This window comes from Callorhinchus milii, unplaced genomic scaffold, assembly GCF_018977255.1.
Source record: "Callorhinchus milii isolate IMCB2004 unplaced genomic scaffold, IMCB_Cmil_1.0 Scaffold21, whole genome shotgun sequence".
NCBI classification, from domain to species: Eukaryota; Metazoa; Chordata; class Chondrichthyes; order Chimaeriformes; family Callorhinchidae; genus Callorhinchus; species Callorhinchus milii.
Window position 1 is genome coordinate 6,521,629 of NW_024704762.1, and position 14,630 is coordinate 6,536,258.

The window sequence follows — 14,630 nt, forward strand, 5'->3', positions numbered from 1 at the left end:
GTTTGTAGCCCAAAGTGGCCCCGCCTCCCGCCCAACGATAGCCCACAAAAAAAGTGGCCCGACGTTACCCTCCTCTCCTCCGCACCGACTCCCCTCCCCTCACTCCCGTCCCTCCCGTCCCTCTCAGGTCACAGCCAAGTGTGTCACTCGCTCGAGGGAGGGAGGGAGGGAGTGAGGGTTTGTGTTTGACGCCATTAATTAAAAAAAATAAGGCGGTGGTGGCGGTGGGGTAGGAGGAAGGGAGAGAGGGAGAGGAGGAGGGAAACAACATGTTTTTTTTTAATAATAATATGTCAATACATTAATAAATAAAGAATGATATCATATGTGTGTGTGTGGTTTTTTTTAAAAAAGTGAGTCGGTTTTTTTTCCATCAGGCGTCTTCGTGGACAGCCACCACCCCCCACACACGCACGCACACAAACCCCACCCAATTGAGGCGACGGACGGAAGGACGGACCCGTCGATGACGTTGAAGTCGACGCGACACATCCGGCGCGCGCCGCCTCTCTTCCGGTGCAGGAGCCCTGAGCGCCAACCTGTGCGGGAGTGACTCGGAAGAGGGTGTTTGGAGAGGAGGGGGAAGGAGAACCGAGGGTAAGGGGAGCGAGAGGAGGGGAGAGTGGCGGAGGAGGGAGGGAGAGGGAGGGAGGTGAGGAGTGAGAAACAGACGGGGAGAGGGTGAGTGTGACAGAGAGAGGTAGAAAGAGTGATAAGTAGAGAGAGAGAAAGAGAGAGTGAAGGTGAGTGTGTGTGTGTGAGAGAGAGAGAGAGAGGTCGAAAGCGAGAGAGAGAGAGAAGTAGAGAGAGAGAGAGAGAATGTGAATGAGTGTGTGTGTGTGTGTCAGAGACAGAGAGAGGTAGAAAGAGGGAGAGAGAGAGAGGTAGAAAGAGGGAGAGAGAGAGAGAGAGGTAGAAAGAGGGAGAGAGAGAGAGAGAGGTAGAAAGAGAGAGAGGGAGAGACAGAGGAGAGGCTGAGCGAGGCAGGCATTAGATAATGCTAATCCTTGCATTTGGAGCAGCGCCTCATCATGTTGGAAGGAAGGTCTCGGAACGCTTCACAGGGTCTTTCCGTGAAATGGAACGACTTGTGCATTTTGTGGGCGAGCGCGGGCAGCAGGATTGCGCACAGGAGCGTCCCACAAGCAGCCACAAAGCGGATGATAGGGAGGAGGAGAGAGAGAGAGAGAGATAGAGAGGAGGCTTTGAAGGAAGTGTGGGGGTGGGTGGGTGAAGGGGTCTGGGGGTGGGTGGGAGTTTTGGGGTGATTGAGGGCTTGAGCTTTCGTGACGCGCAAGTGTGTTGTGCAGGTTTTCCGACAATATATTGGCAAATTGATTAAAAACTCTACAGTTACAATTGTACAATTTACATTTAAACTGTGACCACCGAGTGGATGGTTCGAGAAATATGTTTTAAAAAAAACTGAAAAGAGTTCCTATCATTTTTTTTTGGTGGGTGGGGGGGAAGCAATTTTAAAGCTTTCTGGTTCTAACGTGGCTTTCTGTTATTAAATTCTTCCTCAGGGATTTTGTTTTGAGCCCCAGCGGTAGCCATGGATTTCCAGCATCGACCTGGAGGGAAAACAGGGAGCGGAGGGGTCGCTTCTTCCTCCGAAAGCAATCGAGATCGGAGGGAGCGACTCCGGCAGTTAGCCTTGGAAACCATCGATATAAACAAGGTGGGACTTTTGATAGTTGTTTGATTTGCGTTTCCCCAGAGAGAAAAAAAACGACAGCCCAGAATGTAACGTAATGCCATTCGGTCCATCATGTCGACCCGTTTCCAGTTACATTGTCAGATATTTCATTTTGATTCTGATTCTCGTTCTCCTGCCTTTTGTAGGATCCTTATTTCATGAAAAATCACTTGGGTTCTTACGAATGTAAACTTTGCTTGACACTGCACAATAATGAGGTAAGTAAGAGCGAGTCGATTCCTTGGCAACTGAAGACCTGCTTTTATAATGTTAGCATAAAAGATAAAGCTGTGAAATAGTATTCATTGTTGTTCGCTGTCTGAATCTTTTAAGAACTTTAACATTTATATTACTGGCGCGGGGGGAGGGGAAGGGGATGGATTCCATCAACAACGACAAGATTACATTTGTATAGCGCCTTTTACATTGGGAGGACGTCCCAAGGCGCTAGACAGTGTACAGCATTTCACACTCGAGCTGGGGTCAGGACACCTAGCTGCATAAAAATGAACTACTGAAGATTTTTCCATTTGTCTTGATTCATATCCTGTTTTTAATTGTTTTTGCAGGGTAGTTACCTGGCACACACGCAAGGGAAAAAACATCAGACCAACCTGTAAGCATAAAACCCTTTATTTGCTATGAGGGTTGTCAATGTGCCTCTGAGAAGGAGCTCCCCTTCATGTATTATGGAATTCTTTCCCTCTGGGAAATAATGGTCAATCCGGTAGACGAGACTGATGAGGTTGCCTATAATGATTATAAAGTCTGCTTATTGGGAATACTGTCCGTCAGTAATGTTCTGAAAGTTCATGCAGTTGGCATTAATAGCAGGGAAGAGGTAGAAAATCCTAGTCTGGTGATCAAAGGAGCCTCTTGTTTACTTCTACTGGGCAAATATAGCCTTCAAATCTGCATTTGGAGAAGCGGAGCTCTGTCTTTGAGCTTGCATTGAATGATACAGCAAGGAAACAGGCCATTCGGCCCGACCAATCCATGCTGGTGTTTGTCCTCCACATGAACCCCCTCCCCACTCTTATTCTCCTCCCCTATACCCCTCTATTCAATTCTCCCTCATGTATGTATCAAGTGTTCTCATAAATATATTAATAGTTTTTGCTTGGGAGGGCATGAGAGGAATTCCGATTTGAGTTGCTGTTGCGATCTGTTACGGGAGATTCTAGTTTGCCTTTCAAGTGAGGAACTCGACATCTGCAGCTTGTCTTGAAGACTTGAGACATTTAATTGATATATTTATTTATGAAGAATATTTGTTTGCCGAAACTCCCTAATCCGGGGGTGGGTGGGGGTGAGGAAGGGAGGGCCTGTGGTGTACACATTAGTGTATTGATGTGCCACAACTGGAATGGAACGACGGGGATTGCTTCTGTGGTTTTGACAAAGTGGGCAACATCCAGCACCATTCAGAATGAAGCAGTGGGCAAAAAGCAGCGTGCACAGGACTTCAACCGATTAATTGTGATTAATCAGGTTTCAACCAATTAATTATGTCGGTTGTGCTTTTTACTTCAGTGCTCGACGAGCTGCCAAAGAGGCTAAAGAAGCACCAGCACAGCCCGCTCCAGAGAAAGTTAAAGTGGAAGTGAAAAAGTTTGTGAAAATCGGTCGGCCAGGCTACAAAGGTATGTATACATAAACCATCTGAGACGCTTTATGCCCCGTGCTGAAGGGCACTACATAAATACAAGTTGTCGTTATTTAAAATCATCAGTCTTTGATGTGATGTGTCAATATTTGGAGGGATGAGATCAATGGGTTAACCAGCAAAGGTTAACCAGGGTCTCGTCTGCCTGTTCCGATTTCATGGCACAGCTCAAGAAGAGAAGGGAGTTTCTATCGCCCAGTATCCTGGCCAACAGTCCCCCAAGTACAGTTGGTCACTCACTTCATGGCTGTTTGTGGGTCATTGCTGTGTGTAAATTGGCTGCCATGTTCGCCTACAAATACACAGTCACTACATGTTACTGCAGCAGCAGTTAATATGTAACGCAATGATGTAAAATATGTGCTGTATCATTGCAAGTATTATTATCTTGTACATTTTTGAGATTGGTCAGAGTAAACATGATTGTAATTTTTTTCCAGTCACCAAACAGAGGGATGCAGAAGTAGGACAACAAAGTCTTCTTTTTCAGGTAATGTGCACTGTGCTCCCCTTACACCAACTAATCAGGAAGCCTTGCTCGCAAATCTCTCTCTTTGGGGTGGGGTCAGGATTAGCCTTTGAAGTCCATGTGAGAGTGCAGCTATTTCATCTGGGTGTCGGCATGCTATGTACAGGTATAAATAAATGATGGCGTAATTCAATATATTGCTGATCATAAGTCGCAGATTTCTGTGGGGTTTTGCAATTAAGAATATCTGTTACACAATAAACCTCACATAAGTTGGGACCAGACATTTAATATGACTTATGCAAAGTATGAGTTATGTCAAACTTGCATAGAATGTAACTCTTGAACTGGACTTGGGCAGGTGTACTGCTTAGGCGATTATACTATTTATACAGAGCAGACTTGCGTGGGTTTTACTGTATCATACAATCTCTTTTGAAGATTTTACCCACACTTCTGTTTGTTTTTTTTCCCCTCCTCAAAAAGCTGTTTCCAGTTTTGGAAACCTGGAAGTTTTGGAAAGGCAGCCACAGAGGTGTCCCGCCGATCCTAATTCTGTGCGTTTTGTTTTTATTCGAAACCCACAGATCGATTACCCTGAAATTGCTGAGACCGTGGCGCCCCGACATCGCTTCATGTCAGCCTACGAGCAGAGAATCGAGCCCCCGGACAGGCGCTGGCAGTACCTGCTGTTTGCTGCCGAGCCGTATGAGACCATTTCGTTTAAGGTATCGTTAAAACCAAGTCACTGAAACCCAACAGTACAACAACTTGCACTTGTATAGCGCCCTCCACTCAGGGTAGTGTCTCAGAGGCCCTTATTTTTACTCCACGTTGACAAACCCATCATTCATTTTATTTTTTCCACAGGTACCGAGTCGAGAAATTGATAAGGTTGAAGGTAAATTTTGGACCCACTGGAACAGAGAAACCAAACAGGTATTTTTTTTTTTACGCACACACTTGATTTAATAAACAACCTGAAACAACCTGCACTTGTTAGTGCACTTGAGTAAGGTCAGCACAAACTGAGCACATCTCTTGTGTAATTAACACATCTTACAATTGTACCTTATCCAGTGCATAAGTGCGTTTAAGATCTATGTGAACATGAATTATCTAAGACAAGATTGCACGCCAACAGCTTCCGTCTACATAGCCTCCTCAATTCCCTCCCCACCAACCTTCATCTTCCTAATTGCCCACCCTCAGTTGTGTGAAGCATTTTGAGACACGAAAGACACTGTGTTAAATTGTCGTTGCCTCTCCTTTCTCTCTCCTATTTCTCTTCTCCCCCTCCCCTCCCCAACCCCCCAACAAAACCTCAAACCATTTGAGTTTCTCCAATAATTCATATTTTCGACTCTTGCCAAAATATTGAAATATCAATTGGAATCTTTGAAAATCGGTTTGTTGCTGAAGTGAATGCTTTGCGTGAGTGTGTGTGTGTGTGTGTATAATAGTGGGTGTGCGTATAGTTAAATATATATCAATAGATTGTTTACATGTATGCAGTTTCCTTGATGAAGTTCACAAACAGGAGCTTCTTGTGCTGTAACGTAAGGTGTCCGGAGAGTTGTGTCTTGATCTCATCGGTTCTGTGCTTTCCCTCCAGTTTTTCCTTCAGTTCCATTTCAAGATGGAGAAACCGTTACCGCCACAGAGTCTGCCCATGGGGCCCCCGGGGATGAAACCCAGACCCCCGCCTCCGCCCCTGATGAACGGCATGCCCCCCAGAGGACCCCCGCCGTCAGAGCCAATGCCACCCCCTCCTCGCCCCGGCGGCATGCCAATGCCTCCCATGCCACCCTTGCCCCCTAGCGGTCACATGTCACACGGGGGTCACGGTGGGCCCATGTCACATGGGGGTCCAATGCCACCCAATGCACCAGTACCACCCAATGCCCCCATGCCCCCTAGCGGCCCCATGCCCCCTAGCGGCCCCATGCCCCCTAGCGGCCCCATGCCCCCTAGCGGCCCCATGCCCCCTAGCGGCCCCATGCCCCCTAGCGGCCCCATGCCCCCTAGCGGCCCCATGCCGCCAAGCGGCCCCATGCCGCCAAGCGGCCCCATGCCGCCAAGCGGCCCCATGCCCCCAAGCGGCCCCATGCCCCCAATGCCACCCAGCGGCCCTCTACCACCTGGCGCTCCCATGCCACCCAATGCTCCTGTACCCCCGCCAATGCCTCCTGGTGGCCCTGCACCCCCAGGGCCACCACCACAGATGCCCCCCACTCCTCAAATTCCCCCACCCGCTCCACTTCCCCCCATGGTGCGGCCGCCACTGCCCACCGAAGCTGCCCCGGCTCCCTCCATCCCGCCCGCACCTCTTCCCCCACCCGGCATTCCCCCACCTGGCGTTCCCCCGCCCGGCGTTCCCCCGCCCGGCGTTCCCCCCCTGGCGTTCCCCCACCTGGAGTTCCCCCGCCTCCCCCACCTCCCACTAACTGACACATTTTGGAATATTGCATCTCAGCGTTGTGTAAACTTTTGTAGTTCAGTCTTAAATTTGTTTTGTGGGCGGTCATGTTTGCATAAACATGACAGTGGTTCTTCAAGACTTCCAACTTTAATTAAAGCCTTTTTCATCCCCAACAGTTCTCTGTGTCTGTCTGTGTGTGTGTGTGTCTTACCTACTGAATTGAACAGAAGTGCTTCAATCCAATAAGCACTACGGCAAATGCAAGGGTTGTTATTTGTAAATGGCATTTAACTTTGTGACCTATTGTTGACTAGCTTTATCGGGGTGGGCAAAGAGAGAGAGAGAGATAAATAAGTAAGTGTAGTTTTCAGGGGTGGAATTAATTCCACGGTGACACACCTGGGAAAGGGAGAGTGAAGTAATAGAGACGACTTTGGTGAGGTTGGAGATTCAGTCAGTGCCTGAGCCAGGCAGGTCTGCGGTAGTCCAGGGCACATTTATTGATTGAAGCGCCTGCCTTATTTCATCAATGGGACGAGGAGGAGTAGACATGACACTGTGAGTTTAGACCCTTCCCACTCTGCTCCTGATAACCCCGCAAGCCAAAGAATGCGGAGCCAAAGCTTAGTTGGCAACTTGTGCAATCCACGAAAGCAAAACACAAGGTCACCTTTTGTTCCAATATCAACTTGTACGCTCCTTTGCCAACTTTAATGTAACACAGTCAGAAAGGCTCAATCTCCGCCAGGCGCAAGCTGGACTCCTGCGCTGAATTCCTCTGGTCAATTCAACAAACTCCAGATCAAAGATGAAAACTCTTTTGGTTCTTTTAGTTTCTCAGTTGTCTCTCTCGCTAACGGCTCCGCTTCCCATAGAACTGAGCACCAGGGTAGAGAGCGCCGATGATCCGAGCGTCAGTCAGAGTCATGCAGAGGAGAGTTCCCATTTCAATCCAGCTGGGACTGAAGCAAACTACGAGTTCGATAGAAAGTCACGTTCCCCGACACACGAAATCTCGCCACCTTCAAACGAAGACCAGGGACCTTCGACCGTTGCAAATAGGAGTCGGGATTACCGTTCGGATACATTCTCCGAACAGTACGACTATCATTCACGCCGCCGGGTCCTGGGTGGCTTTGAGGAGCCGGTTTGTAGGTTACACATGGCCGGAGGGAGCGACCGGAGGCCGAACCCTGTGGAGATAGTCGGCCTTGTTACTGGGTACGAACGGGGGTTCATCGAAGACGTGCGTCAGTACAGCGACGGCCACATGGCTAGGTTTGGCATCTGCTCAGATTCGTCGAATCAAAGCGCTTTGCCCTCTCTCACTAATCTCGCTCTTCACCTGGAAGCCGGGGCGCAAGTGGTGAGACTGACGGTGCTGCACCTTTCCGAAAGTAAGCAGCCGAGATCGTTTGTAGATGTCGTTTGTAGCTCACGGGTTTTTAACATGTGGCCTTTGTGATCTACGCTAAAAGATACGGGACTATTTCTGAGTAGATTTCGGTCCACGTCCACCGCAGCGGTGGAAATTAACCCCCGTCGTCGTAACCGCTTTTTAAAAAGTGGACAGGTAGACCTGATTTACCTGCAGCTCGTGTGTTCCAACCACAATTTATTTCCTGCAAAATCAACACTTTAACCGCTGCAAAAAGAGCAGTGTGATTAATATTATTATATCACAAAACGAGTGTCAGTGTTATTCAGCTCCCAAGCTGTGAGCCTCAGAAACCACTTGATCCTTGTGTGGCAGTTAACTCAGAGGATTGTTTTCTGTAGTTGGCATGGATAAGGTCAGGCTAGGCAGGTGCTGCGGTTCAACAAACGGGGCAGAATTGGTGTCCGTTCCTTATAAGAACTAAGATTGTAACATGATAAACATTCGGGATAAACTAGGACAGGTATTTGGTTGCAGTTTGATATTTCTGATCCTTTTATAATGTTGCTTTTTCTTGAAAATAAATACTGCACCCTGACTATTTCCAAGCCGCCTGTTTCATCGGTGACTCTATCATCCCTGCGTTTACAATGGCAGCTCAGGTAAACCCAGAGTTATCATTCTCGCTATTTACATAACACAAATTGTCACTGATTCCTGCCCGAACCTTAATTAATTTCCTGAACGTGTAAAAACCCAGCCAGCAGTGACGAGCGCTTTGAGATGTCCTCCCGACATGAAAGTGTAAATTGTATTGTGTTGTTAGTTACTTGAGTCTCCGCTTCTGCTTCCAAACAGTGAACTGGAAAGAGCACAACCTCCAGCTCCAGTTTAAGACGGCGTATCAATGGGATTTGGACCAGCCGATGGATGACTCAGAAATGTCTCTTCTTGTCTTTTATCTTGGGCAAAGGCAGGATTATTTCTTCGAAAACAGAGAAGGATTCAGATTCGCTGAGCTTCAGCTGGACGAGCACCAGGTGAGCTTTTTATTTATCCCATTGAAACAATCAGAAACTTTAATTTTAAAAGAGAAACGCACTCTCGCCCCACGATTCATCACACTGTCACCTTTCTACTTAGCATACATTTGTATTTGTATCAGTGCTGTCTCCTGTTATCTGGGTAAACCCTTAATAGTGTTCATTACTCTGTGGAGCTTGTACAAGCGAGAATGACCGCATTGGCTATCAATTGCTAACCCCTTTAAGTCAGGATCTTTCCAGTCTCTGATTACATGCACTAAGTAGGAACCCAGTTGTCAGTCGATTGGAGGGTGAATAATCCCTCCAAAACAGCAAAGCCTGAACACAATTGTGTGCAATTGGCTGCCGTGTTTCGCCCACAAAATACACAGCCAATCCACATTACAATATATTCTGCGAAGTGCTTTCGGCCGACTCAACAACATGATAAGGCCCGATGTCGAATGCAACAGTTATTATCCTTTGGGCCATTTAAATTAATTGCACTTAGTCTCTGCTCCACTTTAACATCGTGAAAGAGTTGGCTGCGTGTTATTTTTAGCTTCTATCTAGGCTGCCAGATTAGCTTGCTTTCACAGTGCAGTTCTCCCCCTTGGATTTTACTTTTTAATTTCATTCTGTCCGTTTACATTTGATCCAAATTTCAATGCCCTTTTGTTCAAGGTGCAGTGAATCTTTCTGCATTTCCTGCAAGTGTGATGAGAAATGAGGAGTGACTCAAAATATCACTTGAGTTTCACTGTCATACTGAACCACCCAAGACCTGGATTTACTCCACGGGTAAATTCAATGTATTTACAAAAAAACTGGCTTCAAAACGAGGGCTGTTTATAAGGAAGCCGGGGGTTACATGAGCAAATATTTAAACTTTTACAATTTAAATTTTCTATTTAAAACTTATATTTAAAATTTAAACTTGAGGAATTCCATGACTGCTTTCTGCAAATCCTAACTGGCAGAAAATAATTGCTGTGCGTAATTGGCTGCCGCGTTTCGCCCACAAAATACCCTGACGTCTTAGAGGCGTCTCGACGACGTGATAAGGCGCTATATCAAATGCAAGGATTATTATTATTATAACTAACGCTGAGATCTTCTGTCCAGACCGTGTGCTTTTATGAGCAGACGAAATACGTCATCCTTAACGTTCAAGGAATTCCTGGAAAACACTCCGATGGGCAACTCTGCTTTGAGGTGTCTTTAAAAATCAGCTCTCTCTCCAACGGTGAGTAATTTGCTCACACAAAACACACAGTCACTTCCCTTTGCAGTAAATCCTGCAAAGCGCTTTGGGATGCCCTGCTAACTCTTAGTATAACAGTGGAGTCCTGTAGCTCAGTGGTTAGTGTGTTTGCCTCGCAACGAGAGGACCTGGGTTCAATTCCCGGCAGAGCGAAACCTTGGGCAAGTTTCCTTACTCCACACGCCTGTGTTTACCTTGCAGAAAGTGGGAACCCGGTTGTTAGTCGATCGGCGGATCGCTTTTCCGGGGGTAATAATCCCTCCAAAAATAATAATAATAATAATAATAATTTGGTCACTCGTTCCACACCCTCAATTATTGGCTGCCGCATTTCGCCCACAAAATATACAGTCAATTCACTTTACAGTATATTCTGTGAAGCGCTTTGAGACGTCTCGAAGATGTGATGAGGCGCTGTATCAAATGCAAGGATTATTATAACAGAAAATAATCTTATCTAATACTTTTTGGGGGCGGGGGGGGAGCGGGGAATGGGGGTGGGGGCATGTTTTGAAAGCAAGACACCTGGTGAGTGGTTATCAGCATTCTGAAATGCAATCATTTACTTTTGTTCGCTTAGGAGTGAACTTGACCCTAACTGTACTTTTGAAAATATTCTCCAGACAAAACAGCAGATGTCCCAGAATCTGAGGTCTGTTCAGACGGACGTTAAAGATCCTGTAGCGCTATTCGAAAAGAGAGAAAGGAGTTTCTCCTGGTGTCCTGGCCAACAATCCCTCAGATAAACATCGGTCTGTTTTGTGATCTGCGAGTGAACTCGTGTGTATTATGGGGCTGTACTTAAGCTAATTGTGAACGCACGTGAGCAGATGGCTTGTGCTGAGGTCTCATAGTGAGTGTCTTGGGGAGAGGGATCAGATTTGATGCTAAAATGGAGTGGATCCATGTTGTTTTGGTTGTTATTATTATTATTATTATCCATATGCCTCCTCTTCCATCTGAGACCAGCCAACTCAACACAGACCGTGTCTAGAGCCTGCGATCTTCCTGGTCTGTTCAGCTTAAACCACAACTCATTGTTTGTTCCGCACCCCTCCGCCCCCCCCACCACTCCCCTTCCACACCTCTCCCCCTCCCTTTCCTACACCCTCTGCCATCATTGGGATTCGCCAAGAGACAGTAGAACAAGAGGACTCGGGTTTCGAGTCGCAAAATGACTATTTCAGGACAGACGCCAGGAAGTATTTCTTTTCCCAGATGGTAATTGATGGCTGGAACAGTTTGCCGGTGGTGGGGGGTTTGGGTGAGGGCCAGGACAGGGGGAACTCGTTTAAAAAAGTACAACTCGATGCTGTGATGTGACCTGGGTAGGGAGGGTGTGCTGGAGGGGGTGAGATCAGATGGGCCTAAGGGGCTTTTTTTATCCCCCCGTCCAAACCAACCCCTGTGACGTTCATTCTCTTTTTGACCACCGAAGCAAGTCAGGGCTCGTCCCACTAGATGGCAGTCGCCTCCAATGCATTAACAGCTCGAAGTGTGAAGAAATCACTGCCTTCGCTTCCGTTCGCCCCTTTCCGATTACGACTGTCGGACTCGGATTGTCACCAACATTTAATTGTGTTGTGTTTGAAACGGGCTGTTAACTCATAAAACCGCGAGTCCGCGTGTGGTTCGGAACCCCTAGAAAATCACGCTCACGCAGACGGGTAAAAATTAGCTATCAAAACTTTTGTATAGCGTGTGGAGTATCGACTAGTTGAGCCGAATGGGCTGTTTCCGGTCTGTATCACTCTACGTAACTCTAGGTACCTTTGGGATGATGGACAGCACTCAGTCCGCGTCAGGTCAGGCAGACAGTTTGTAATCGCTGTGTGTGTGTGTCTTTGGTTTGGGTTCAAATTGGTTCATGCGGTGGGGTGGGGGGGGGGGGGGCATCGCTCCTCTGTAATCGCTGTGAGTAATGACTGTTCGTGGTGGGCATCTGGGGTTTAGTGTAAGTGAAACGTCCCCTGTTCGCTGGCTGTGATTGTTCGTCAGGTACCCGGCCCGTGAAGGAGAGGCTCCAGCAACTGCTTTTCGGCCTGGATGAGAAGCGCTTCACCAGGATGACTCCGGCTCTGTATCTGCTCACCCGGAAAAGGAAACCCACCCTGCAGCCCTCCTGCAATACTCTACAAGACGCGACCACTCAACTGTCCCTGGACAAGTAAGTCTCCATAGCATCGCCAGAGAGGCTCAGGGTGAAGAAGACACTTTGGCTCATTTGATCTCGTCCTGTGAAGCGCTTTGAGACGTCTCAATGATGTTATAAGGCGCTGTATCAAATGCAAGGATTATTATTTTATACCCACACGTCACAAGCTGTTTCTTAAAGGAGTCCCAGTGTCCTGGGTTGAATCACTCGCTTAAGCCCTTTAGGACATCCTCCAGACGTGAAAGGCACTCTAGAAATGTTATTTGTACTGGAGTATATTCTATTGTATCGAACCACCTCCTTCCTGGTGTCCCATTCCAATACCCTCCAGGTAGAGTTGGAGTCTATTATGAATTCCCTTTGACGTTCCTGAACCTGTGTCTTGTCTTGGCACATCTGAAAGCGCGGTACTGGGTTTACTCTCTCAGTCCCAGTTCGAATCCTATTCACCTCTATAAGGTCCCGTCTGAGTCTTACCTCATTGTCGCTCATCGCTCCAAACACTGGGGTCCATCCTGACTTACGTGTGACTTGCTGTGAAAGCAGCTCAAGTCACAAGAGCAATTTGCTACCGAAATCCATTTGAAATCGGCTACTATTTATTATAATAATAATAATATTATCTAGTGCTAATGAAAGAATTACTGAGTCATGGTTAGAATTCAGTGATACTTTCTATATCGAGTAACACAGGCGAGATCCTCTTCGCCAATCTCATGGATTTGAATGTGCATAAATCCACCGCCAGCTCCAATCCGGTCTCTTTATTTTATTTTCAGACGAGCCTCCAGAACGGAGAGCGATTGGGACGTGTCAGACCTGCTCCATCACCCAGGGCCCTCGGGCCGTGTATCCCCGCGTGACTTCCTGCGGCATCTCAACAGCTTCCTGAACATGGTGCTGGATTACTCCACTGACTGGCGCTCCAAGTCTATATTCCACCTGGACAAGGAAACCATCGAGAGTCTTCCTCACCAGTCCCTGAACATCTCCAACATTTATGCGCTGGAGCTGCTGGTGGAGTTAGAGGAGCCTCTAGTGTTCCTGTTGCCGGAGAACGCCGAGGTGTTTCTCGAGGACACATCGGGGGAGAACAGTGGCGAGAGCAGGAAGCAGGAGGAGAAGATCCAGCGGCTCTTCCTCACCAAGATGCAGGGCGTGATCGCACAAGTCCTGGCGATTCCCGTGTTTCAGAAGGAGAAGGTCTTGAAGAAGCTGAGATACCTTTTGAATCAGTGCAACTACCCGTTCCCTCTCCCCCAGGTCCCCCAGGTCCCGACCCGGGTCGGCGACGCTCCCAAGCCCGGCCAAAGGGAGAGGAACCGCAAGCAGAAGACCTACCACACCTTCCTGCTGCTGAAGACGCTGCAGACGGTGAAGACCTTCTGGGACAAGAAGCAGAAGCTTTTCCGCCAGAACAGGAGTGCCGGGAACCGGTCGGTGTGCAAACTGGAGGAGCTGAGCATCGACTTCGAGCGCTTGTCTTACGACTGGATTCTGATCCCCAAGTTGTACAACATCCACAACTGCGTGGGGCCCTGCAGGGTTCCCTTGATCGGGAACGTCTCCAACCACGTGGTCCTCCTCATCAAGATGCAAGAGCAAGGACTGCCCACCAAGCGGGAGCCCTGCTGCGTCCCTGTGGAATATTCTGAGCTGCTGCTGGCTGTCGTGAGCGACCACAGCAGTGAGATCACGATATACAAGAACATGGTGGCCGAGGACTGCAAGTGCAGATGACGCAGATATTTCTTCGCCCTCGATAGCTCTCTCTGCCGGGCGTCCAAAAAAAACGGCCATTCCTTTGGTCAACGCGTCTCAAATCTCTCGTGCGCGCGTGTGTGTGTGGTTTTTTTTTTTCTCCCCCCCCCCCCCACCACCCTTGCCAACACCTCCACACCCCCCAACTCCACCCCCTCCCCCCCTCACTCCGAGCTTGAGGCACTTAATAATAATAATAATAATATCCTTGCATTTGATATTGCGCTTTTCACGTCTTCTCGACGTCTCAAAGCGCTTCACAGAATATACTGTAAAGTGAATTGACTGTATATTTGTGGGCGAACGCGGCGGCCAATTGCGCACAGCGATGTCCCACAAACAGTCGTAGATTGAAAATGACCAATTTATTATAGTTTTGTTTTTGGAGGGATTATTATTAGGCTCTGTGTGGAGTAAGGAAACTTGCCCAAGGTTTCACCCTCTGCCGGGAATTGAACCCAGGTCTCTCACTTGCAAAGCGAGTGCTCTAACCACTGAGCTACAGGACTCCACTTAAACAAGGAGAGGGAAGAATTAATTGTTTAAAGTAGGCGACACTGTAAATGTCTTTTTTTTTAACGTAATTATTATTCTTTGTAAGTAAGCGCAATGATACAAATTGACTTTTATTGCATCTACGATTTGTACTTTACATTATTTTCCAGTGGTAGAGTGTCAATAAAACTTCACTTAACATTGTCAGTGTTTCTTTGGATTCATTCGAACTGAGTTAGAGAATGCAGTTTATGTAACTAAGTACTTAACAGGCAAAAAAGGAACATTTTTTGTTA

General features: G+C 47.6%; 2 protein-coding genes across 2 annotated transcripts; both read left to right on the forward strand.

Annotated features, from left to right (window-relative positions):
* Window positions 1–469: 469 nt before the first annotated feature.
* Window positions 470–6,975, forward strand: sf3a2 (splicing factor 3a, subunit 2). Its single transcript, XM_042342862.1, has 10 exons — window positions 470–597; window positions 1,527–1,681; window positions 1,846–1,917; window positions 2,269–2,315; window positions 3,233–3,342; window positions 3,806–3,855; window positions 4,422–4,562; window positions 4,705–4,773; window positions 5,450–6,316; window positions 6,859–6,975. The coding sequence occupies exons 2-10, from the start codon at window positions 1,556–1,558 to the stop codon at window positions 6,973–6,975; spliced, it is 1,599 nt and encodes a 532-aa protein (XP_042198796.1). The 5' UTR covers window positions 470–597; window positions 1,527–1,555.
* Window positions 6,723–13,921, forward strand: amh (anti-Mullerian hormone). The gene is made up of 5 exons (XM_007898709.2): window positions 6,723–7,653; window positions 8,493–8,674; window positions 9,785–9,905; window positions 11,922–12,090; window positions 12,858–13,921. Exons 1-5 carry the CDS (start codon window positions 7,065–7,067, stop codon window positions 13,816–13,818), a joined length of 2,022 nt encoding a protein of 673 aa, XP_007896900.2. The 5' UTR covers window positions 6,723–7,064; the 3' UTR covers window positions 13,819–13,921.
* The last annotated feature ends 709 nt before the right edge of the window (window positions 13,922–14,630 follow it).

What these genes read in the sequence shown, in the direction of transcription:
- sf3a2 (XM_042342862.1), top strand. Translation starts at nt 1,556, where the DNA reads ATGGATTTCCAGCATCGACCTGGAGGGAAAACAGGGAGCGGAGGGGTC. An exon ending in AAAAAACATCAGACCAACCT is followed by an intron (nt 2,316 to 3,232) that starts GTAAGCATAAAA and finishes TTTTTACTTCAG; the next exon opens with TGCTCGACGAGCTGCCAAAG. An exon ending in ATGAGACCATTTCGTTTAAG is followed by an intron (nt 4,563 to 4,704) that starts GTATCGTTAAAA and finishes TTTTTTCCACAG; the next exon opens with GTACCGAGTCGAGAAATTGA.
- amh (XM_007898709.2), top strand. Translation starts at nt 7,065, where the DNA reads ATGAAAACTCTTTTGGTTCTTTTAGTTTCTCAGTTGTCTCTCTCGCTA. An exon ending in TTCAGCTGGACGAGCACCAG is followed by an intron (nt 8,675 to 9,784) that starts GTGAGCTTTTTA and finishes TCTTCTGTCCAG; the next exon opens with ACCGTGTGCTTTTATGAGCA. An exon ending in ACTCAACTGTCCCTGGACAA is followed by an intron (nt 12,091 to 12,857) that starts GTAAGTCTCCAT and finishes TTTTATTTTCAG; the next exon opens with ACGAGCCTCCAGAACGGAGA.